The 25192-nt window shown below is 43.3% G+C and overlaps 1 protein-coding gene across 1 annotated transcript in view; it reads left to right on the top strand.

Annotated features, from left to right (window-relative positions):
* The window catches only part of RIN3 (Ras and Rab interactor 3), a 65898-nt gene that overhangs the window by 36451 nt on the left and 4255 nt on the right, over nt 1-25192 (top strand). Inside the window, exons 4-8 of the mRNA XM_009076168.1 lie at nt 2307-2379; nt 6493-6584; nt 11020-12501; nt 14480-14788; nt 23206-23337. Coding sequence (XP_009074416.1) covers nt 2307-2379; nt 6493-6584; nt 11020-12501; nt 14480-14788; nt 23206-23337 — 2088 coding nt within the window. The remainder of the gene's footprint in view (nt 1-2306; nt 2380-6492; nt 6585-11019; nt 12502-14479; nt 14789-23205; nt 23338-25192) is intronic.

Genomic DNA, 25192 nt, shown 5'->3' with positions numbered 1-25192 from the left:
GGATTACAGCAGTCTGGCAGATGTCTGTGTCGAGATTCTGCAAAAGTCATGAGTTCCTATAAATGGCAACATCATGATCCCTCCCTGAGCAGCAGTGCTCATGTCAGTGAAATGTCCCCAGCTACCCACAACACATCCACAGCCAGAGAAAAGTACCTCTTCCTGACTGTCTTCCCAGAGCAGGGTGCCTTGAGGGCAGTAATGGCACTGGGACAGAGAGATATTGTCCCCAACAGTCAGCAAAGCTTTCTGTTGTACACTTGTATGTGGATACTCCTGACACAGTGGGGCTCAGACTAATACTTCTTTGTCTAACATTCAAGCTCCCAAATGGCAAAGCTTCCTGGCACAGAAACAAACAATAGTCCCAATCCAAGTGATTTGCTCATGTACAGGTGTGGCCTGTTTTCTTACAGACACCTGCAACTCAGGATGCCAAAATGAACATGTGGTCCTTAACAGAAAAAATGTCCTTAAAACTGTCATCTGTGCAAAGGGCTTTATTTTATTCCTGGAGATTCCAGTGAGTTCAGACTCTTGGGTTTTGGTTCATTCTCTAGAACAGGACATGGTTTTGTCTTTATTTTTGTTTCCTGTGTCAGAGCTGCAAAGCAGATGGGTTTCTAACTACAGCAATTGCTCATGGTAGATGTTTAATGAAAATCCCTGACTGAAACACGATTCTTATTATGGAAAAAGAAAAAAAATTGCCAAACATGAGTTTTCCAGTTGTGAGAGAAAAGTAAGGGAAAGGGATTGTTTTGCTTGAAGTATTAAATTAGTTTTTAATTCCACATTCCAGTCTGGTATTGGTGCATACACTGAGGTTAATCTGTTCGTGCTTATTCAACACAAATTGATGTTAGGATAGACTTCTGAGAATTAGATGGCCTTTGCCTCTTTAAAACTTGCCTACATTGGTGTATTCAGCCTAAAATAGCAACCTGCTGGGCCTGTGCTAGGACAAAGGGAGAAGTAAAAGGAGGAAATGCCTTGTTTGGGGAATGAGCTATGAAGCTGAACAGGAGACGGTCTTGAACATTTCCTTCCAGTGGGATTATCTGCTGGCTAGAACAAGAGCAAGTGCACAAAGGTGAGAGAGAGAAGAGGCAGGCAGATGTCTCCCTCCTGCAGGTGCTGGAGAACCTGCTATTTTGGGGACTAACAACCAGGCAAGCGTGGCAAGGAGCTGGAGACATTTCATTGGGCTGTGACTCATGGCTGACTGAGGAAGCTGAATCACTGTAGCTGAGCTTCATGTCCAAAGCTCTGAACTGTGGCCTAGAGAACAGTGTGAAGGAAGAATCATAGCATCTGTGGGCACTGCCATGGGCGTGTGAGCTGGAGCTGCTCCCCAGGTACCCCTGGCATGATCCTGCAGCATGAACGGTGCAGGTCTAGAGCTCCAGTTCTTTACCACCAGCAAGGTATTTCTGAGAATCCACCACAGATCTCCTTAACCTTGTCAATATCTGTTTGTGTGCACAAATAGGCATAGACAGTTTGTGTGACTATAAAGCTGAAGCAAAGATGGACATGCCTCTCCTGCAGATCCAAGTCTTTCTCTCTGACATGGGTTATCAGTCAATGTGAAAATTTCTCCACCAACCAATGAATTTTTTCTAGCTTGACAACAAAAATCTCTATAAATTATATGTGATATTTGGGTTACACAATGCCATAACATGCTGTTATAAAGGAGGTCATCTTGAAGAACTCTGCAATGTGGTGTAAATTGCATTTTGCCACTTAAAGGAGAGTGCAGTCACTGAACAACACACAGGGAGGGAGAAGATGGAAGAGATACAAATAGGCTGTGCTCACACTGCCTGCATGACCCAGGTCAGAGCCCACACACATAGTAATGAAACAGTAATTTTTATTTTTTTTTAACTTCAGAGCATTTTGTCCATCCAGACCAAACCAGATTCCAGCATGGAGAGTCACAAGGTCAGCCCCACATGTATTGCAGATATGCACATCCTTAGAGACAGATGGGTTTGTAGCAAACCCTTTGGCTGTGACCTGGGGATTTTTTCTTCCCATTGTTTCTATTAGTGTCACAACACTCTGATACCTTGAGCTAGCTATTCTGAAAGTCAGGCTAATACATTTCTTCTCTAGTGTCTCACTGAGGAATCTTATCACATCTGGCCATCTGAAGCCAGTTCTTTATGCTATTTCAAATTAGTCCATGCAAATACTAGACAGTCACAGAATACAAGATGTGTGAGCCAAACCCACCAGCTTTTTGCCATACAGTTCAAAGAAAACAGTTGCTGACTTTTTTTTCTGTTTTTCACCAGTCCTGTACCTGGAAGGATCTGTCCTTGTATTTGAGGATGTCTTCAAACTGGTTGCCTTCTACTGTGTCAGTAGGTGAGTTGGATTCATTGCTTCCATGGTGCAATCACTTTACTCTCCACTCTGGACTGCCCTTCCCCAGTATTTAGTCACAGCACAGACCCCACTGTTTTCTTTGGTTTCTTCTAACAGGTCAGACCAGGAGATACTTCAGATGCTAGTATGTACAATGGGGCCAGATCACAGAATTAGTTAGGCTGAAAGGGACCACAGTGGGTCATCTAGTTCAACCTTCCATCTCCATCAGAGCCACCCTAGAGCACATGACACAGGACTGTGTCCAGACAGTTCTTGAATATCTCCAGTGAGGGAGAATCCATGACCTCTCTGGGCAATCTGTTCAGTGCTCAGTGACTGCATAGTAAAGAAGTTCTTCCTCATATTCAGATGGAACTTTCTGTGCATCAGTTTTTGCCTGACTCCATTATCTTGACAACCTCCCTTTAGATACTTGCATACATTAATGAGATCCCCTCTCAGTCGTCTCTTCTCAACACTGAACAGGCCCAGCTCCCTCAGCCTTTCCTCAGCAGTGAGGTGCTCCAATCCCTTAATTGTCTTTGTTGCCCTTTGCTGGACCTGCTCCAGGAGCTCCATGTCCCTCTTGTCCTGAGGAGCCCAGAACTGGACACAATTCTCCAGGTGTGGCCTCATGAGGGCTGAGTAGAGAGGCAGGATCACCTCCCTCGACATGTTGGTAATACTTTTCCTAAAGCATCCCAGGATTACATTGGCCTTGTAAGCCACAAGGACACACTGTTGGCTCATGGACAGCTTGTTGTCCACCAGGACCCCCAGGTCTTTTTCTGCAGAGCTGCTCTCCAGCAGGTCAGTGCCCAACCTGTACTGGTGCTTGGGGTTATTCCTCCTCAGGAGCAGGACCTGCATTTACCCTTGTTGAATTTCAGTTGGGTCTTCTCTGTCCATCTCTCCAACCTGTCGAGGTCCCTCTGAAGGGCAGCAAAGCCCTATGAGGTATCACTCCTCCCAGTTTAGTATAATCAGCAAACTTGCTGAGAAGGCAACTCTGTCCCCTCATCCAAGTCACTGATGAATAAATCGTACAACACTGGGCCCAGTATGGAACTCTGGGAGACACCAGTAGTGTCAGGGCTCCAGCTAGACTCTGTGCCACTGATCACAGCTCTCTGGGATCTGCTGCTCAGCCAGCTCTCAATCAACCTCACTGTTAATTTGTCCAACCCACAGTTCTTAAGTTTGCCTATGAAGATGCTGTGTTGAAAGCCTTGCTGACAACAATGTAGACAATGTCCACTGCTCTCCTTCATCCATCCAGGCAGTTGTTTCACCTTAGAAAGCAGTCAGGTTGGTCAAACATGACTTACCTTTAGTGAACCCATGCTGACTACTCCTGATCACCTTCTTGTTTTCCATGTGGGCAGAGATGGCCTCCAGAATGAGGCATTCCACTACCTCTCCAGAGACTGAGGTGAGACTGATTGGACAGCAGTTCCCTGGGTCTTCCTTCTGGCCCTTTTTAAAGATTGGGGTGACATTTGCCATCTTCCAGTCTTCGGGTACCTCTCCCAATCTCCATGACTTTTCATAGATGATTCAGATCAGCCAGTGCTAGCCAGGCACACCATAAGCACAGCTGTCCCTGTGCCTGAAAGCTTTGTCTGAAGAAGGTCCATCTTTGTGGGCTGCACCCACAAAGGACAGAAGCTCAAAAGTGGGGCTAGGAGGGCAGGGAGGAAAAAGGATCTCAAATTAACCATTTATGCAAGGTAGCTTTAAGCATCAACACACATCTGGTAGTGACTTGGCAAACCTACTAGTGGACTGTTGCCTGCAGGAGACTCAGAGACTTGTCACCTATGGGGAATCTGTCAAGGAGAGTAGTCCTGACACAATTTATGATTTTTAGCCAAAATTTAAAAATAAAATAAGTTTGTTTGCTCAGCACAGAAATACCAAACATAGTGGGCACAGAGATGGGAAAGACCTGGTAGGTCGTTTTCATTAGAGCAAGGTTTGATCAGCAGCTGATAAGTCCCTCTGTGTAATTAAACCCATGTGTCTGCAGCCTCCTTGTGCTTGTGCTGAGCACACTGCAGTGCTCAACCTACTTACCCCATCCCTACTGCAGCAGGCCTGGTTTAGAGTTGGATGTAGAGTTTTGACCTCCCCTACATAAACTTAGATAACTCTTACAGAATTTATTTCCTTTTAAGAGGAGAAAGCAGATTCAGGATATGTTTACAAGGCAGTCGTGTTAGTCACTTGGTTAGGTCACATAGTAGGCACAGTCTATCTACAGCATGATACAGTGTACTGCAGCTTACCCAGACAGTCACGGCCACACTATTTGTGGCTGCTTCTGCAGCCAACTGAGTTCAGCATGCTGAACTCCTACCCACAGTCAAGAGACCATGCTCTGTCTCACCCTCATCACTTAAAAGACATTTAGCCATCTACATATGTGTAGACCCTATAGTATGGGCATAAATGTTCCCCTGGGCCTATATAAAGATTTCTGTCTTACCAAAGCAAAGAAGAACCCAGATGCAAAAAAGAGCTGGGCGTTTCTAGTCAAATTGGTGGTGAGAGGGAAAATATGCTCTGCTTTCCTGCAAAACAGATTATGGCTTAAGGAGTCTGAGAAAGAAAACATGTTCTCCTGTTAGTTCCTGTTATACATGTCATTTCTGAATGTCAAATACACATCCAGATGGTTCATGTGATTTCCCAGGTTGCTGTCAAAAGATAAGATTAAAAGGGAATAATTTTCTGAGAGAAGCAGGTATTAAAAAAGCACCAACCTACTGTTTGCTGGCAACTTGTAGGAGTTCTCTGTGATGGTGAGTAGAAAGGCCTGTTCTCAGGGATGTAGTAAATAGTCTTAGATGCAGTCTTCTACCAAAAATAATAAATTAAAGGAAGCTAGTTAGGCATATAAAAATAGCAAACAAAGAAAGTAGAAGTTCCATGAACCTCTTCCTCTTTTAAGCATGATATCTGCCATGAAAAAATACTAAGCCAGAGATCACATCAGTTTGTGTCAAACAATGTGCACAGAGAATCCACAGAGTACACAGTACCTCAGTCAGGTATGTATCTGTTAGGAAGGACAAAAACAGGTCCCCTGCATTCATTTGTCTACAGGTCAGACATCCCCAGGTCTGCATTCACATACATTTTTGGGGGGTACTTTAGTGTAGCGGAGACCACTTACTCACAAGGCCAGCTTTTTGTATAATCATTTCTTGCATCTTGTAGAACCTTTTTATGGAAGTTTATAATGTGTAAAATGATCCTGCACCATTCCCTGCTGTGTTTTAGGGTTTGGCTTTTCTAGTCCTTGTGAGGATGGGAATTGAAGAACAGGTTTAGCAAATTGTCATTGGGCAAGAGGCAAACCTGAACAGTTCACAGCCAGCCCAAGAGCTCCATTAAATTATTTGAGACTTATGGTGTATTTCAGTGCAACCCAACTAATATCCTCTGAGAAGCTGTATCTTTTTTTAGTAAAAATAGAGCACCTGTCCAGAAATCAAGCACTCAGAAGCCTAAGAGTGGATAGTAGAAGCATGTATGTGTTTTCTCAGCATCATGCAGCACTTCATCACTGTCTGTCCCTTCACTCAGGGGCTACCCTTTCCCAGAAGGTGTTTTCCTTCCCTAAACCCTCTGTGTCTTGCCCTGACCCTGTGCCTTACCGTTCTACAGATTTTTAAAAGAGGAAGCAGAGTGGGGAGAGAGGAGTAAACAGGAAGAAAAAGGACTTCAAATCCTTTCCACACCAAAAAGACTGGCTTTTCTAATTACATTAACTACAATTCACAACACTGTATTGGAAGGTATTTCAACCCCTGTGGCCTTCCCTGAGGTGAGAGGCATTTCTGCTGTTTTCAGAGGACGAAGCCAAGACACAGTGATTAAGTCAGTGGCATGGCATGAAGCATCACCAGAGAAGCTGATGATCTCTTGTGAAATCAGAGCAACCCAGGCTGGCAGAATGTTCATGATGTCTTATTGGCCAGGACTTTGCAGAACAAGGCTGAAATTGTGAGCCAGTCCAATCACTAAAATCAAGTGAAATCTGGTATTCCTAGCAAGTATGGGGTTTGTTCTTTTGCTGGTTTTTCATTGTGTTTCTTTTTACAGGGATTTGCTGCCCTTCACCCTCAAGCTGCCACAAGCAATATTAGAAGCCAGAAGCTTTCAAGACCTTGAAATTATCTCAAGTCTGGGGATAGGTAAGTCTCTCAAAGCAGCCAGAGATTCACTCAGACTTCTGAGAACCATGGCTCCTTGCACAGGCATAATGCAACTGGAGGAGAGATGAACTAGTGCCTTTGGAATAGCTGAAGAGGCCTGAATGCAAGAGGAAGATGTTTATGATTCTTGTGTTCATAGAAGGACACTGAAAAAAAAGGCCACTTGCACCTTTGGACATAAACCTCCACTTGGACTTCTGTGCAGGGTGTGGGACCTACATTCTCACTGTGTAGCCAGGGCTTTCAACAGCTAAAGCCTGGCACAGCCTCTCAGGACAGCTGACACACTGAAAGCTGGCATCTGAGCTGTATGAGTACAGGAAAACACCTTTGCAATTTCCCCTTCTGATGTCTGGGGGCAATGCTGATGGGAGTGTGATATTTCTGAATTTTGATATTCCTGCTTCCTCTTGCAGGATTTCTAATTGGTAGAGAAATGTGTATCGTCCCAGCATGTTCTCTCTCGTACTAATCAGATACAAAAAGGAACATTATTTTTAGTGACAGCACCAAACAAGAAAATTTTAGATCAGATGTATGAAGTTACAGAGATGGGAAAAGCAGTTCTGTTACCTAAAGGAGGTCTCCTTCCCATTCCTTTCTATTTAACACACTCCATTTGAGACAGCTATTACAGTTAGCCCCTCTCATGCTACTTGGCTTCTCAGTTTTCCCTTTGGTGTTGAAAACAGCCAAATAATGAAGGAAGTTAAAGAGTTAGCTCACTTAGAAATACACACTAAAGCACCCTCAGCCTTTAGGGATCTATTTTTGGATCTTCTGCATCATACCTCCCAGAAGGCATGGGCAAACCCCACTGGTTTCAGTTCAGGCAGTTTCATTGAATTTGACCATCAGGTTTGCCTCCAACACTTTCAGCATCCTCTCTTTTGAGTATGCTACAATTTATCAAAATATCTTTCAGTATGGGTGTTCAGCCATCACTTATTGCTTATATAAAAAGGTACTTTGCAATTTGAGATAAGTTGCAAACTTAATTTTATTATAACAAGTCTTAAAACTTGGATTGAAATGTAGGAAGTGTATCATAATTCTGTAACCTTCAGTCTAATTTGAGCCAGCAGAGGATATGATGATTCAGGCAACAGTTTCCAGCAGCTTCTGAAAGGAAGGATTAATTAAAGCACAAGCACTAAAGCAATGTTGGTTGTAGTCTTTTTCCTTCTTTCCTGTACTGGTGGCCATAAAAGTGGTGATGCTTGGAGGTTTGTCATGTTTCTGGCAATGGAAGAAAACCTGCTGTTTCGTAAGGTCTTCCTAGGAAATGATTCTAGCTTCCTGGAGTGCCATGGTGTCTTAGTAAAGTAAAACAGGCTGAACTACTGAGTGATGCTGTTTACTGCTTTCTGGAACAAAATTTTGTGAGTACAAATGGGTACACAAACAATAAGTGCTGCCTGAAGTGGCACTCCTGAAGGAAAGATAGCATCATCTGAAATTCCCATATGTTGTTTTTTATTTCTTTCAAAGTGATGTGTGTTTCAAGGGGATAGAAGTAAGATGTCTATGTGCAAGCTGAATTATTCTACAAAGGATCTGGCTATTCTGTATATTGTCAAAGAGCAAGTACTGTGGGTCCTCTAGTGCTGACCTCACTGGTACATAAAGCATTTTAGCAGGAGAATTAGTGTGATTTCACTGCACAAAGAGCACATACCATCACAGACATGCCAAAGACTCAAAGAACTGCTTAATTATCCCTCCCAGAGTGCAGCTAAGGGAAGAGTCAGCACAGCAATGGGAGGCAATCAAAATGGCCTTTCCTGCTGTATGAAATAGTGTGGCTGTGCTGGGACCACCCTCTCTGAAGCAGTTGTGTAACCCTTGGTAGGACACCCTCTTCTTATCCTTTACAGTCTGAGCGGAACATTGCATTTTCATCACAGTGTCTTATCCTGACCCACTACTGAGAAAAATAACCAACTTCCCTTTTGTAGATTGGTTTACTCACCATTTCCTCAGCCCATGAGGCTTTGCAGCATTGTATTCTGCACTATATTAGACAAGTACTTCTACTCTCCTACATTTGCTGATACCCAGTAGAGTGGGAGCATTTAAAGGAAATGGTCCCCCAGACAGTCTCAGACAGGAGGGGGTTGGCAGCATGATGCTAACATGTGCAGTTGCATCTGCATGTCTATTCCGGAATTCTGTTCTCAAGAGTGCTGTTGTTCCTGGCAACACTTTTATTTTAAGCTTCTTTGTTCTCCTCCCTCTCACAGTAAGAAGTCAGAGAATAAAGCTGTTCTAATGTCAGCCACCTTAAGAAAACACACTGACATGCTTATAAAGCTGAATTAGCCGAGGACACAAGCCTAGGCTGTGAGAGGCTAAATCAGCAATTTTATCCTGATGGGAACGGACTCTTTTAATTCATCTGGCTTACTCGGTGCCTGTGTTATAGAAGTGCTTGGTTAGAGGGAGCAGAGGGGCACTGAGGAGTCAGCTTGCCTGTCCTGCCTTGCCTGCAGCCCTTGCACCTGCTGCAGGTGAGGAAAGTCTCTGTCCCTGGGACAGCTGGCTGTGGCCCAAGGGACCAAGTTTCTGGCAGAGGGAGGCAAAGCCAACAGTGGGCTCAGGGCACCATGGGAGGGAAGGCAGAGTCCTGCAGAAGGGAGTTTGCAGTGGCAGAAGACAGAAGATGGCTTTTCCAGCAAAGGCCTGGAGCTGACTTGAGGCAGGCAGCCATCAAAAGCCATGGCTGCACCACAGAGCAAAACGGGAAGAAGTGGCCTGTCTTTTGGGATGCAGTGAGCAAGGGAGAGATTTCTTCTGAATGTGTTTCAACCCCAAGCTCTGAGTTGGCTTTAGCTGAAGAGTTTCTTTGCTCTGTTTTGAATTCTGCTATGACCTTCCTGAGTGGATGTCCCTTTGAGGTTTTCTGGGGTGCTGACTTTTAGGAAGAGGCACAGGCAGATCTTGTCCAGGAGAACAGGGTCCTGGCAAGGCACGGCAGAAGGCATCAACTTCAGAGCTGTAGCCAGTGCTCAGCACTGAGGGTCATCCCACGTGTGTGCAGCCCCATCCATCCCCTCTTGGGCCCAGCACGTGAGGTTTTTGCAGTGAGACAGTTCTGACCCCAAGCACAGGGCAGGGTCCAGGCACTGTGTGGCAATCTCCTTTGTGACCCCTGTAAATCCACCCAGAAGAATGTGGTAACAGTGTCAGCTCTGTGTCCAGGGACCAAGTATGCTGAAATAGCTATTTCATTGTCTGCATCCTTGTGTTTCCAGGGCTTCCCATCTTTCTCTTGTCCCTAAATCTGTAAGCATCTATACAGTCCTCACTCAATGAATACCCTCAGAGCTTTATACCCTTTTCCTTGGTCAGAACACATTTGATTTCTTGGATCCTGTTTCCTGATGCTTCCAGTAGTGGACCACAGATTAGCAGCTTTAAGAGTGATGAAAGGCAATCAGACTGGTAAGGCATGAAGATTTGAAACCTCACCCCTTGGGAAGGGAAAAAGGTTAAATGTGACACTGAATCTATTCAGAAGATGTACAAATACTTCATAATTTATTTTTAAAACTGTTATTCAAAGACAAATTCTAACAAGAGATTTCTGACATACAGAAATGACTGCTTGCATCTGAAACACCATCTTCCTTTTCCAGTCTAAGTTGATGGCACTAAAGTACTTAACTATTCTTTAGTCCTCCATCATGCATCCTTCCTGTGTACAGTCTTTTGCACCGTCTTTCCTCTTTGCTACCTGCAGACAATGTGCCAAAGAGAGTGGGCATTGTTATGGATAATCACAATCCTGTGATATAGACTTTAATGGTAATTTTAGTCAGGGGAAGGTGTCTAAAATCCTATGTTTCTGGACTGGTTGTACTGCAAAGCAGGATCAGACATCTGTGTAAACCAGACTCTGCCATCATGAGCTCACTGCACAGTAGAGTCATCTTCATCTGTTGTACTCCCAGTGCATGGTGGATCCAGGCTGTATATCCCAGACCTGCACCTTCCCATGGTGAGCAAGATGGGAGGACAGATCTCACCTGGCATCTCCACATCCTCACCTCAGGCATCCACAGCTATTTGCATTTGGAGGGCAGTGATCACTGAACAAGCCATAGATCCCTTTTCACAATCATTTGTATTTATTACTTGTGCCTTTTTGCTCCCACTGAAAATGCTGAACAGCATTAACCGTTTCCACTAGATGCATCCTAAAATTGACAGGAGTGAGGATTCTGGTGAAGCTTCTGAGCTTATCCTCTGGTTTGAAGCATCTCACACACATAGAATGGGCAACCCTTTCTTCATACTGGTTTGTGCAGAGGTGTGAAAGCTTGTGTACCATTTAACAAAAAGTAGATCTTCTACAAATCATTAGGAGCCAAAATTCCCTCAGAGCATTTTTTTCATTTTTTTTTGCTGACAGATTTCTGGGATTCCTACCTAAACCACAGAAGAAGAGCAGAGTTATCCCACCCTGCAAAAGACTCTGCTTTCAGCACTGCCCCAGCAGACACTTTAAGATCTACCCAGTGTTTTGCAAGTAGCACAAACCACTGCTCATGTGAAATTGAGCTGTCAATAGGAAATGACAGGCTGTGGTTCGTGAATCCTATTTTTATAGAAGAGTGCAGTAATCCTTTTCCTCCAGATGTACCTCCTCCTAAAAGCCATGGTGCTGGTGTCGATCTGCCCTCTGCCACCATGCCCACTGAGAGGAGGTCTCCCCGCCGGCCCCCTCCACCTCCACCTTCACACCCTCCTGTTCAGAGATCTTCCCTGAAGCTCCCGCAGGATCCCATGGCTGCCTGTGAAGAAAACAAGCTGCTTCTTAAGCCACTAGGAAAGAGCATCGAGGAAATGAAAATTGAGGGCGGTGACAATAAAGAAGAAAGGAAGCAGAGCTGCTCCGTCAATGAGCCCTCAGCAGTGAGCCCCTGGAAGGGCTCACAGCCCTCTGTCCCCCCACGGAGGCGGCTGAGTGAGAAGACCTCAGAGGAGAGCTGTGTGGGGAAGCCTGGAAGTTGTGAAACGCTGAAAGGGGAACAGACAGAAGAAAAACAAGACACAAGTACAGAGAGCAGAGATAAAAAGCTGCTGTGCAAAAACACTGTAGAAATGCCTGGGGAGGTTCCTGAACGGACTGTATCATGGTTAATGGAGACAAAGCCTGAACCTGCAGAGAAGAAGCAGAACATGCCTGAGATACAGATCAATGCCATTGAGAAAGGAAAATCACCTCCTGTCCCACCACCAAGAAGGAAAAGGATTTCCCAGGTACCGAGGATCCTCAACTCCTGCCAGTCCACGCAAAGAGCAGAGGCAGACACAGCCATTGCCACAGCACAGGCTGTGTGCAAGGACAGCCCAGCTGCAGTTTCAGGTGGTGCCACTTGCACGCACACCAAAACTGAACCGGGACATGGCCGCAAGTCCATCAGCTCAGCAGAACTGAAAGGTTCCCACTTGTCCCTGGAGGGCCCAGGAGGCAGTGCCACGGCTCAGGCATCAGCGTCTGAGCCAGACTCCTACTCCACCAGCAGCACAGAGGATGACCTGGAGGTGCTGAGTAGTCCATCCGGTAAAAAGACACGCTCTGTGATCTTGGGCAAGGCTAAGAACAGGCTGTCCTTTGTGAGCCTGTCCAACGTCTTCACCGTCTTTTTGTCTAGTGACAGGAAGCTGCAAAAGAAGATAGTGGAGCTGGCACAGGACAAGGATTCGTACTTTGGCAATCTGGTGCAGGACTACAGAGTGTACAGTTTAGAAATGATGGGAAAGCAGAGCTCCAGCACGGAGATGCTGCAAGAAATCCGGTTGATGATGACGCAGCTGAAGAGTTACTTGGTGCAGAGCACTGAGTTGAAATCTCTAATAGACCCAGCCTCCTACACCGAGGAACAATTAGGTAGGTGACTGTGGTTTATTTATCCTTGGGAATGATTTGGGAAGGGGAGGAGGAAGAGAGGATTATGCAGACACAGGTTCTGCTTTGGAGAATTATAAACCATCTCCTAAAAGCTGAGGGGTGTGAATTGAAGTCTACTTTGTGGTTGCCAGCTCTGGGAGGAACAGCTCTAGAATCTGGAGACCATTGAGGGTTATGAATGATTTAATGGGAAGAGTTTAGGCAGGAGAGATGTGTGTTTGTGTGTGTGAGAAGGACATGTATGTGTATATATGTGCATATGCATGCAAACTCATACAAGTATGAGTCTCTGTGGGTGTATACAGAGATGTATGCACATGGCCATGCACACAGAGCTGCATTCACTGGAAACAGAAAAGGTCAACTTCCCCCTCCACAGCTGCATTTCCCCATGGTCTTCCACATACACTGCTCTGCTGTGAGGATGGAGAACTCCCTGCATGTGGCAGACAGACCAGGGGTCGGTCCCTGTCTCACAGGGAGGGACACGACTATGAAGATTTTGAGTGGCAGGTTGAAGGAATCACTTGATTCCACTCTGTGCTCCTCACAGCTCAGAGGTGCAGAAGAGCTGCCTGCTGCAAGACTACTGCTGGCTCCAAAATGCAGCATTTACCTCTTTGCCACAGACATAACTTGTCTTTGGGGAGTAAAAAATAATATTTTTAACTGTTTGCAGGTGTTTCGTTGCTTGTTATTCATATCCTCTGAGGGAGTAATGTGATACTTCCCTCCTAGCTCATGATTGGACTGGTCTGTTTAATGTACATTCATGGGGGAATATACAGAGAGCTATAGGATTTTTTATCCCAGTCAAAGAAGTTCAGCCAGAAAGAGCATGCATGCATGCACTCATGTACTCTTCTGAAAGCTTAAAACTCTTTCTTGGGGACCTGAGAACCAATGCAGAGCTGTTTATGGATTCCTAAGATACCTTAAAGCAACTTGGGAGCTGCCAGAACATACATGGCCAACCACAGCGTCTCCAGCATTAGGTGGGACCCAGCTAAGTGATGAGCCAGGGCTGAGAGGCAGGCTGCTGCCAGCCTCAGCAGGCCCTGCTGGTATTTTTTCACCCAGCAAAGGATTCATGTGACCCTGCAGACTCCCCAGCAGTACAGACCTGCTGCCAGTCCCTTGCCATAGCCAGGAGAGGGGACCTCCAGTTTCACTTCTCATGCACCTTATGTAACACCTGTGATTTTTGTCCCAATAATCTTTCTTTGGGGCAGAGGGGTCAGCACAGAGAAATTTGTCTGGAATCTTGATTAGTCAAGGTGGAAAGGAATCTGAAAGAAGTGTCCTTGTTCAGCTTGCTAGGCCTGCATTTGTGCAAGGGTCTCAACACCTTCTCACAGACATGGCTGGTTGGATCTAGTCCTTTTCACTGACTGTTCCTTAACAAGATGATATGGCCCAGTCAGTCTTGGGAGGACTGTCTTCTCCTACAGAGGACAGGGATTCCCACTGTGGAAAATTTACCTCTTGAATTTGTTGGGCTTCAGGCTGATTGGTTCTCTGGATTCTTTAAAATAGTTGCATTTTGTATATGTGAATGTTACTGCCCTGGGCATCTGTGAGGGCAGAGCTGTGAAAAGAAGCACAGTTTGGGTGAGGTTTCTTATCTCTCCCCAGAGTTGGCTTTCTTGCTGCCTGAGTGCCATGCTGGTCAGCCAGGAGTCAGGCAAAGAGAGCAGGGACTGCTGGTAGCAGAAGGTCTCCTACAGCTCCAGTGGCAGAGGTCATGCATTGATGTTCATATCAAGCTTGCCTAGGACTTCTGGAGGGTGTTGGCAATTAAATGTTTACTTTCTGGGATGTAATTTCTGTTCCCTCTTCATACTATGCAGTAGTGCTTGAATAACCAACCACATGCTTCCTTTGGAGTTTTACTTGCACCTGTACTACTGTGTTGATTATTTCTTACACACTTTCGTGTTCTCCCTTCTCCATGCAGAAGTGATTGCTGAGACAGCTTTGTACAAATGTGTCCTGAAACCTTTAAAGGAAGCCATTAATTCTCACTTGAAAGAAATACACAACAAAGATGGTTCTTTACAGCAGCTGAAAGAGAACCAACTCGTGATCCAAAACACAACTACCACTGACCTAGGCATCACGACCAGTGTGCCTGAAACTGTTGTGCTGGAAAAGATCATTCACAAGTTCACAACCATGCACAAGACCTACTCCCCAGAAAAGAAGATTGCCATCTTGCTGAAGTCCTGCAAACTCATCTATGACTCCATGTCTCAGGGAAACCCAGGTACAGCACTCCTACTGCAATGGTATCTCTCACGGGTTCTTCTCCATATACCAAAGGAACAGGGTTTATGATACAGTTGGTGTGGCAATATTCACATTGGAGGTTAGCAGTGGAAGTTGATGTGCTTGATGTCAGCTGTTCACAGGATGGGACAGAGTGGTTGTATTCAGAATGGGATGGTTAATAACTGTGGAGATCTCTGCACTAATAACATGTATAAGATGTTACCTGATTAACTTCAAGCTTCATAGCTCCAAACACCAGGTGCCTTTAAGTGTGTGTTTTATGGGTAATGTCGTTTTCCAACACGTCTTCACATAACTCTCCGTATATCCTCTGGGCTCTGTCCCAGCTTGTAGCAGAGTAATGGTAAACTCTAGGAATGGGTCGTTGGGAAAAGATTCTTGGTTTGGCCTCTACAGAGTTGTGCCTAAATTGAGGAGGAGATGCAGGATGCTAGTACTGTTTGTTATTAATTCCTGGTGCACCAGTGAATTCCAAAGGCCATTGCTTCTTCAATGTGAGAAAGGATGTGCTCTGAGTATAAACATGGGTGTCAGGCCAACCACTAATGCACACATTAAACCCCTGGCCTGCAGACAGGGTACCTCTTTGCAGAAAGACCATGAAGCCTATTCCCCCAGCAATCTGCCTTGCCAGTTTAAGAACTCTTTTTTTTGTATACTGGTGAGCTCATGACCAGCCACGCATAAATTTGGAGATAAGCCAGGTATTAATTTGCAGTCATCTGCAGTTGTTCAAGAACTCACAATCTCCATTGGTGCTCTTAGCTGTTCTGCTTTATTTTGTACTGGCAACAGCCTTGGAGCACTCATACAGGGATTGCTGTGTCCCTGCTGAGCCTCACCTCAAGGTCATCCCTCGGATAATTAGCAGCAAAGTTCAATGACTAGACACATCAACAACAGAGCAAGAAGCCACCCCAGGGCTGAGCCCAAGCTGCAGGGTAGACAGGACCTCTCACTGTCTTCAGGTATTATGAGAAGTTTTGGACACATGTAGGGAAGTTTGCTGTAACTTTGTTAAAACTGTTGCATTAAGTTTGAGAATAAATTTGCTATAGATCAAGGACTTGCAAGCCTCATTAAAACTCATATAGGAGACATGGTCTCCTTTTGATGCTGGTTATATGTTATGTGTGTGTCACACCTTAGTTAGCTCAGGGCTGGAATTTGTTGAAGGAAATGCTGTTGTGTTATTTTATGTAACAGAAATTAGGGGTTAGGGAAATAATTCAAAAAACTCTACATAATCAGATGATTTCATTGTGGTTTGCTATGCTAACCAAGCCACTTCATTTCAGTCAGCTCTGCTGTTTTCTCATGTTGAGTACTACTGACAGTGGGGTGTAGGTCAGAAGCTGATTTCACCCCATGCATCCAGTTCCCTCTCCTTTATATATATCGGTGATGCTTATCAGGGCCTGGTTGGAAGAAAACTGGCTTGCAATTACAGAAATGTACCCCAAAGAATTCAGTCCAGAAAAAGAGGTTAAATGGAGAAGAATGCTACAGTCAAACTGAAAAACAGTGGATTTGAAGAGAAATTGAGTGAAACACCATGTAAGTCCACTTAGAAGTGAAACGTGTGAAACCTCTTCAACAGAATGAACTGAACCCAGAGCACTTTCATTTTCACCTGGCAAAGACAAGCATTCAGCAACCTGAAATATTTCTCTGACAGGGACTTTCAGCTGGTGGCATGCAGAAGAACATGCTGTGAGCTGCACAGGCCAGATTTCAGCAGATAGGAATTATCTTCCTGCCCTTTGCCATCTTGAGAGCAGTGGCTCAGGGCCCCTCTTGCTTTTGGCCAGTCCTGCAGGCCAAAAATCAGTCTACCTCTGTCAGAAAAAGTATCAGTTTGAAAATGTGGTACCTACTTATGCTGTCTGGTTTAACTCGCAGTTTGTCAGCTCAGGCCAGGTCTTTATTCACTTTAGGCTGACCATAGGATGAGCTGAGCTCATATATGCTTTGAGATATGCTTCGAGCGTATCACAAAGCAAAGTAGAAATACCAACAAATCAAGCACCCTCCTAGTTTTCCCAGATCCATATGAAAACACAAGTTTTTTAACATTTTTGAGACCCATGTACAGAAGTTCAGGCTTGGCCAGGATGTCCCAAGAGGTACTGAGTTTTCTTTAAATCTAAGGATAGGCTTCCTCAGGAACATCTGTGCCTGTGGCAGTGCCCATCTTTGCACTGCTGAAAGAGTCATGAAACCCGACTTGACTGACTTCATGTATGTCAAAACATTTTAAGAAAGGAGATCTTTGGTTTGACTGCAATTCATGCTACATGACAAAATCTGCCTGATAAATTGGCTTTGGTTGAACTCCCTGATACTTAAGATTAAGGACTGAATAGGCCAGGTCCTCAGCTGGTTTAAACTAGCATTTCTTCATCAAGTGGATGGCAATCGACTTGTGGCTCTGATTCATCACAATGAATTAGGAAGGCAAGTTCACAGTATTTGTCAATACACCTTTCTCCCAACAGACCACTGAGTACAACTACGTGATAAAGTTGAAGTAAGACTAATCTACAGCTACATCTAGCTATAGGTGGCCACAGATGGGTATTGTGTCCAGCTTCTCATTACATACGCTGGGGAATCCCTCAGTGGAGTTCAGATAATTCATCAGGCTAGATGTAGTTTTCTGCTTTAGGGTGAGATGACTCTAGACAAGCCCCAATGGCAATATTCATCACTTGCTATAAAATGAATTTAGGGGCACTGGTTCAGATGCTCATATGTACTGTGTGGGCAGTGATACTTGTAAGTGAATCCTCCCCAAAGGGACAATAATGATACCATTGAGGTGTCTCATTGAGCTTTTCTAAGCACTATGCAAACTTAAATAACACCAGCCCATGCCTCCAAAAAACGTAACCTGCAATCTAAAAATATCGAACCTGCCTGCTAAAAATACTAGGAATAGTTAATAAGAATAATATGCATTAAAAGAATAGAAAAAGAAGAGTTTGGAAGACACCCCCCACAAAGCGACTGGCATTTTCTGTGACATTTTTTTGTCTACACACTAAAAAAGTAAGAGACAGGGCTCATGCTACTTCTACATGTGGAAAGTATGCCACAATACCCACAGGAACAGTTGGGCACATAGATGATTTACACAGAAGCACTGTAATCTTATGTGGAAAAAAACCACTTTTTATGTGTCTTTCCGAAATACCTTTACTCAGAGAAAATATTAAAGGTACATGGTGTGGTATGAGCAGAATGAAAATCTCTGCTTTTCATCAAAAACACAAGTGATACCTGTAAAGTGAGAAATAAGACACAAATCTACAATGTGCATGGTGTGTACTGGCAGTGGTGTGCCTGGCACACCCAGCCCTCTGCTGCCTAGGAGCTGCCACTCTGCAGAAGAGAAGTGGTGGAAAAACAAAAGTAGAGCAGCAATAGATATAGGCTTATGAAGAAAAATTGTGAGACAAACAGGTGAAACTTGGTCAGTCCCATGAGTGAGAAAGATCAGGTATGGAAAGGCTCTAAGTTTAAGGTGGAAGTTTGAAGGATGGGCAGACTGCTTTCTAAGGAGATTCAAGAAGAATGGATAAAGATCTATGCTCTCACTGCAACATTTTTAACTTGTGAGCTACCTAAAATCATGAAGCTTCATTTTTGGACTTCCTTTGAACTGTGCAGGGAGCTGGAGTATATAGTTCAAAACTAATTCTGTACTAGTCTTGGAATTAGCTAGGTGACTGGCCCTAAAACATCTGATTTAATAGTTTCTATTGCATAATTTTGCATGGCTAATGTATAGTTTGTTTTGGGGAAAAAAAAAAAAGAGGATAGATAGGAGATATATTCCATTGGAATATTTCTCTTCCTTAGCTTTTAGAATGAAGTTTGTCACGTCCTGTAGAATTGAGCAGCCAGGTATTAGCTGCCCTGATGCACTCCAATATGGCTCTGCAGTTGACAAAGGCACAAGATGCAGTGTGTCTTAGTGGGATAGCTGAGCTTATGAGAAGGAAACTGGCCTCAAATACTTCAGCAGCCAGTGTAGGACCCATGCTAGGAGCTCCTAAAACTAAGTCAGAGAAATCCCATCACACTGCTTATTATCAGGTCTCACTTCTGGGAAAATAAAGCTATACATGACACGTCTCACTTCTGGGAAAATAAAGCTATACATGACAGTTTTACTTTGTTATCTTTGGGAAGAGGATACTTGTATTTAAGTTACTATTAATGAAGACTGATGGACTAGAGATTATAGTTTTTTTGCTACCTAGCACAATTTCTACACTTGAATCAAAGAGCCAGTTCAAATTTTTCATGTGAAACAAATTCCTCTGATCTCTAAACCATATATTTTTGAAGTGGATTCATGCTGTCTGCATCCACTAACTCCCTTAATTCAATTCTACCATAAATCAAACCTTGCCGAAGTAGTATGGGATAGACAAGAGACAACAAAATGCTAGTGAGTGGAGGGATAGTCACAATCTTTTCTTATGATCTTGAATAAATCCCAGTTAACCTTTCTGTAGCTCAGGTTTCCCAGTTGTAAACTGAGACTAAAAGTCATATTTCCTGGAGATCTGCTGCTGGGCATCATGCTAGTGTTTGTAAAATACTAGAGCAAGGTGCAGGGCATCATCATTGCTTGCTGGTTTTCAGAATTTACACAGAAGGAGAGGAAATGCATGAATGTGTTAAAACAGGCTGTAATTTCTTTATGGAGGCTTGGGCAGAATTCCAGTTGCTTTAAATCATGTATTTAATTAATACTCATCTATTCAAGTGCTGCACCCCAGCCAGGAGCTGACGTTGTATTTACTTTCCTATAAACATAATAGGATGAGTTTGTGGCAGAAGAGAAGGCTTATTTTAAGCTTCTTAGAGATATTTATGAAATAAATGTTTCCTGACCCTGCAGGGAAGAAGGGGAAATCAAGCAAGTCATATGTGGAGTAGGACACCACCACCTTGAATAAGCAAGCTCAGTGCCAGTGTCACTGGGAGCAGTGGCAGGGTCAGAGCTAGTTTTAACTCTGTCAGCTGCAAACATACCCCTCTGTGAGAGACTACAGGTGGAGCTAGCTGCACAGGTTTGGGAATTTGACTTTGGCCCAGATTGAAAGTGGAGCTAAGGAGGCAGCAACCTGCAGAGAATGTCCCTGCTGCAGCTTCCAGACTGATGCTGTTCAGTGCCCTTGTGCCTTTTATGGCACAGCAAGCATGTGGGTGGCATAACACTGGGCATAGCAGCCTCAGGTATCTTGGTTCACAGGCATTATTTCATCTACTTTTGTGGCTTCCTGCTTCTGCTCTGGTCCTGCTTGAGTTACTGAGATACAGAGCATCTCAGGGCCATGCTTGGTCTGATGGCTGTACATACCAAAGCTAGTTCCTGTGCTTGCTGTGACATCCAGGGCCAGGAGAGCAAGAGGAGATTCAGAGTCCTGCCCTCTCAGGCACCTGTCCTTGGCTTCCTGTGCAGCCAATGGAGAGAAGTTATTGCAATGCCTACAGGGAGTCGATGCAATATACCGTACCTGATCTGCCCTTGGCAACACTGGGAGTTTGTGGGAACAAAAAGAGACAGAGATCCTTGATGATTAGTTTTGCTTGTCTCTTGTTGACACATTCTGCTCCTTCTGACTTCAGCTTTAGCTACAGACATGAGTATTTAAGAATAAGGCATCATATACCCACGAATAGATTAAGATGTTGTCTAGTAATTTATGTGGGTTGTGAGCATACAGCATATGGAGAAATGTGTTCTCTTTCCATTACTGCAGTCAGACATCCCTACTCTGTGTTTATTATTCAAAAAGAAACTTTATATCAGATTTTCATATTTAAGCTATATAAACAGCTTGGAGTCCAATAATATTTCTATGAAGTCTTAAAGTTGAGAAAACTTTATAAAAAGGACTGATGTGTGGAGCAGCTAAATCAGCTTATAGAAATGAGATAGGCAGCAATGAAAAGTAATTGACTCAGTGCCTGCTTGTGCATACAACCACTTCTCAGCCAATAAAAAAGAAATAGAGAGATTCTGCAGGAGTTCTTGAAAATTGTCCTCTAACTTTCACTTCAGTTGATGAATGAGGACATGGAATTGTTTAGTTTCAAGCTGCTGTTTCCACTCTGCATTAGTTGGTGATTTCTTTTGGTGACATTTTAAAAAAAAGACACAACAAACAAACAAACCAAACTGGTTTTTTTTCCAGTGGATAGGAATTTATATTGTGAAGTAGCAACTTTCTTTCATGCCCTAGCAGACACAAGGTGAATTGGTCATGAAAAAGAAGTATTAGGAGAAATTCTGCTATTGGTGTTGTACTGGAAATCCTTTGTCCTTCAGGAAATCAGAATCATTGTACCCATGCCACTGGTCAGTAAATATTATATCATAAAGAATAAGGTTTTAAAGAAAGGAAAAATGAGCCTAATGAATCTTTGGTATTTTGTCTTCCTTATATTAGTTTTATACAGAACTGACTGTGTTGGCCTCCAATTTACTTGGATCAAAAGGCAAAAATGGCTTTTCACTGTGCAGTTTTTCTATTACATTTTCATATCTCAGTTGTGTCATCTTGTTGGGGGTTTTTTTTGATGGAAAATGTTAAATAGCAGTAATACTGAGCTGCTTTTATTAAGGTAACATATATGACAGTATTAAATTGGACCCCTCACAGAGCTCAAGCTTTCACAGAGACATAAGCCAAGGCAACAGCAGACAAACAAAATATCCATCCAGATGTTAATGGAACAATAAAGTCCATTTATAGTTTGGTTGAAGACCTAAGGCAGTGTCATTCCACAAAAGGCAGCCATAATAAAGCAATCAGAATTGAAAGCGTTAATCCAGCTGTCATTAAATAAATTGTGCTGTGGCATGTGTGGGCTCTGCTAGAAACAGACTGAATTACAGCCCTGACAGTCTCTCATTCTCCAACACTTTGTTTTAACTGGATCAAGTCTCTGCTCACTAGATATATTACTGGGTTTATTTCAAAGCCACACTTTTTTTTTTTTTTTTTGCTTTTAATCAAGGGCTAAGCTTATGTTTATTTGAGGCTTCAGAAGAATATCTTTGCCAGTGGAGAATCTGCGTCAGCTATGAAAGACAAAAAAAGAAACCTGACTCATGGCAAAGGTTTGAAATAAGTCAGTGGGAACATTTGAGAAATAGGAATTTATGCCCTACCATGGAAGAGCATGTGTACTATGGGCCAAAAATGGCTAGAGCATAATTTCATCAAAGCTACATGATGGGTAGTTTTGATTTTTGAGGTGAGGCAAACAGTTCTCGAGAGACACATGTAGCCCATGAAACCAACATATCCAAGTGCACAGGTGAGAAAAACCACCTACAATCTGAGGAAAGAAATGAAAGCTTTCAGAGTGAAAACTGTTTGGGATTGGGTTAAGAGGAATGGTCAGCTCTGAATGCTGGGGAGATAGGCCTGTCAAGCACCTTGCTATTATGAGTTTTCCATGGTGAATTTATGACAGGTTGGTGGAAAGTGAAAGCATCTTTCAAATTAAAGTTATCCCTGTGGTTTTTTGTGGTTTGTGCAGTGAAGCCTCAGTTTGGATTCTATTTTAAGCAGTAGCTATTTATAATGATGACTGTTAATGTGGATGCCTTTTTGTCCTCAAAGATCCCAAAGAGCTCTTACAGATTACATATTAGATCGTGTTGTTGACTCTGTTGATATGAAAGTTTTAAGCACAGGAAATCTTGAGCACTTACTGCACACCAATTTCAAAAGCTAGTCTAAGTCCAATGTGAAAGGTTTTTTGTCTTCTTAGCTAGACATGGCCAGAAAGATGATTCCTTTTAGATTCTTGCTCTTTGGAGACTGTTTTCATTAGGAACATGTACCATGATCTTCTGCCTTCTGAAGGAACATAAACACAGAATTCCTCAGTCCCAAAACCTACTGTCTCAAATCCTATTTTTTGTTTTCGGTCTCACACATGGATTAAGCCTAAGAGAATAAATGTCTCTATTGCATATAGACAATTTCCCTGCTAATATTGCCAACCTGAATTACAGTCCTGATGTCAGTGTCAAATCAGAGAGACCAGCTGGAAGCCTTTGCACTCTTCATAAATATCCACTTGTCTGTGGTCCATGGAGTTTTAGTTTCTCTTTCTCCAGCAAACGTAGAATGGCAGAAATGGAACTCACTAGAATTTGCAAGCTCATATTTTGGTCTTGAAGCAAGTTTATTTGCTGTTTAAGTGATCTAACTTTCCCTTTTTGTCTTTGCTGAAGCTTTTGAGCTTTAATTCTTCAGATAATGTAAGCTAAAGTCTGCAAAGGACATGCTGGGTAAGAATGGGTCGCTGTTGTGGTGAGTTTATTGGGACCACTTTGTGTTTCTCTTTGCCCAGGGAAGCCCTATGGTGCAGATGACTTCCTCCCCGTGCTCATGTATGTGTTGGCCCGCAGCAACTTGACTGAAGTCCTTCTGAATGTGGAGTATATGATGGAGCTTATGGACCCTGCTCTGCAGCTAGGGGAAGGTAAGAGTGCAGTGTTTGCTCATGGGATATTCACTTTGGAAATCATTATTTACCTCTCTTCAGTGTTTGTGCAAGTGGGACAGCAAGGCCCTGGCTACACTTTGTGGGTAAGCTTTGGCCAAACTTTTCAAACCTGAAGCCCTAAAATGACTGTCAAACACTTTAACTCCTTTTAGCAGTGCAGTGCTTTTAGACACTATCTAGAAAGGCAGGCACCCAGCATAAATGAGAATAGAATTGCTGGACTAGTAACCTAAACAGATATATCTTGTGTTCCTAGGCCTAAAGGCTGAAAAGCTAGAAGGTCTTTGCCTAAAATTAAAGAGCTGCTGCAAACCATTGTGCAGACACTTTCATTTATTCCAATGAGACTAGAGCACATTTCTTAAATTGTATTGTATGCCTGAGGTGATACATCATTCTCATGGGCACTCTACTCTTAAATTTGAGTGAACCCTCTGACAGTGTTCTCTGACTGAGTATCATAGCAAGGCAGAGAAAGAAAAGTTGGGTTAGAGAGGAATATTGAGTTTGGATGTGAATAAAGAGATCCCCAGGGATCTGTGGGCCTTTAGTTTCTTAAATATAGCTTGGGAAACAAATGCTTCCCAAGTGACAATTATGCACTCTGAATTAGGAACACAGATCATTTATCACCAAGTAGTCACTAAATCAATAAAATGGGGCTTATTTTAGACTTTGCTTTGGTAAATACTGAGGTTCTAGAAAGGAATCCTGGCTGAACAACAGCAGACTAAATTTATTTATATTAAATGGAGGCATAAGTCTGAAACTAAGAGTGTGTCATCCCAGCACAGTGCAGAGGAAGACAAAAGTAAGTAACAGAATGAGTAGTAGTAACACAATGTATTAGTAAGGAGTTTCTGCACAGGTTAATTTTTCTGCTGAAAAAAAGTGGTTAGCAGAAAAAGTGTTAGCCGAAGCACAGTGTTTTGCTGACATAACCAAGCCTTTTTTGGTGACTATGCTGCCCACAGGTGCTTCATTTCAAACAGGCACACTGCCAGGCTGGTTACTGAAGTCAGTTGGGCTGGAGAGCTTGGGGTATTGAAGGCAAAGCTGGCTGGAAGTTCTCTTAACTCAAAGATGCAAAGACTGTGTGAAATGTGCACTCCAGTCAAAGGGGAAAATTTCATGAGGGAGTTCCAGATCAAACTGACTGAATAATCACATCAGAAAGGAGACTGAGAGTAACTGCAGATATGAGAAATGGAAAAAAAAAAAAGAACCTGTCAGTGAAGACAGCTCTGAGATTGCAAAGTACAGAACTGGCAAAAGTTAACTTGAATTAGGCCTTTCAAGTTTGAATAGCAAAAGGTGATTCAGGCAGAGAAATTAAAGGGGAAAAAGTAAAGCAGAGTGAGAAAAATGTGAAATTGCATAGTTCAATAACAATATCACTTAAATTTGGCCTCTAAATGAAAAATACACTTTGAATTAATTTTATAGCAATGGTGATGTTGACTGCAAGAGCCAACAATAGGGAATAACTGGGTGGAAATAAAGATACTGGCAAGTGGGAGAAAACTTCATTCTTTAAAAAGGTGTAATTAATTCCTCTTGTGAGGCTCTGTGAGATCCTTCTCCCTGGATTCCTGGGGAAGGGATACACCAGGTTGCATCACAGGGACCTCTGACTCAACCAGAGCAGGAGAAATGTTGAATGACAGAGAAGGGAGGATAGTAACTATGTTTAAGAGGGGAAAAGTGCTACTTTCAAGCTTCTTAGTCTGTTCTCAGCAGCTGTTTGTGGGAGACAGTATATAAAAGTGAGAGTGTTCTGGGTGCATGCACAACTACACAGCTGTGGGACATCGACCCTCTGGAGTACAGA

Source organism: Acanthisitta chloris, unplaced genomic scaffold, assembly GCF_000695815.1.
Source record: "Acanthisitta chloris isolate BGI_N310 unplaced genomic scaffold, ASM69581v1 scaffold8206, whole genome shotgun sequence".
NCBI lineage: Eukaryota > Metazoa > Chordata > Aves > Passeriformes > Acanthisittidae > Acanthisitta > Acanthisitta chloris.
Note: the sequence above shows the minus strand (reverse complement) of the source record. Positions and strands in the feature narration are given on the sequence as shown.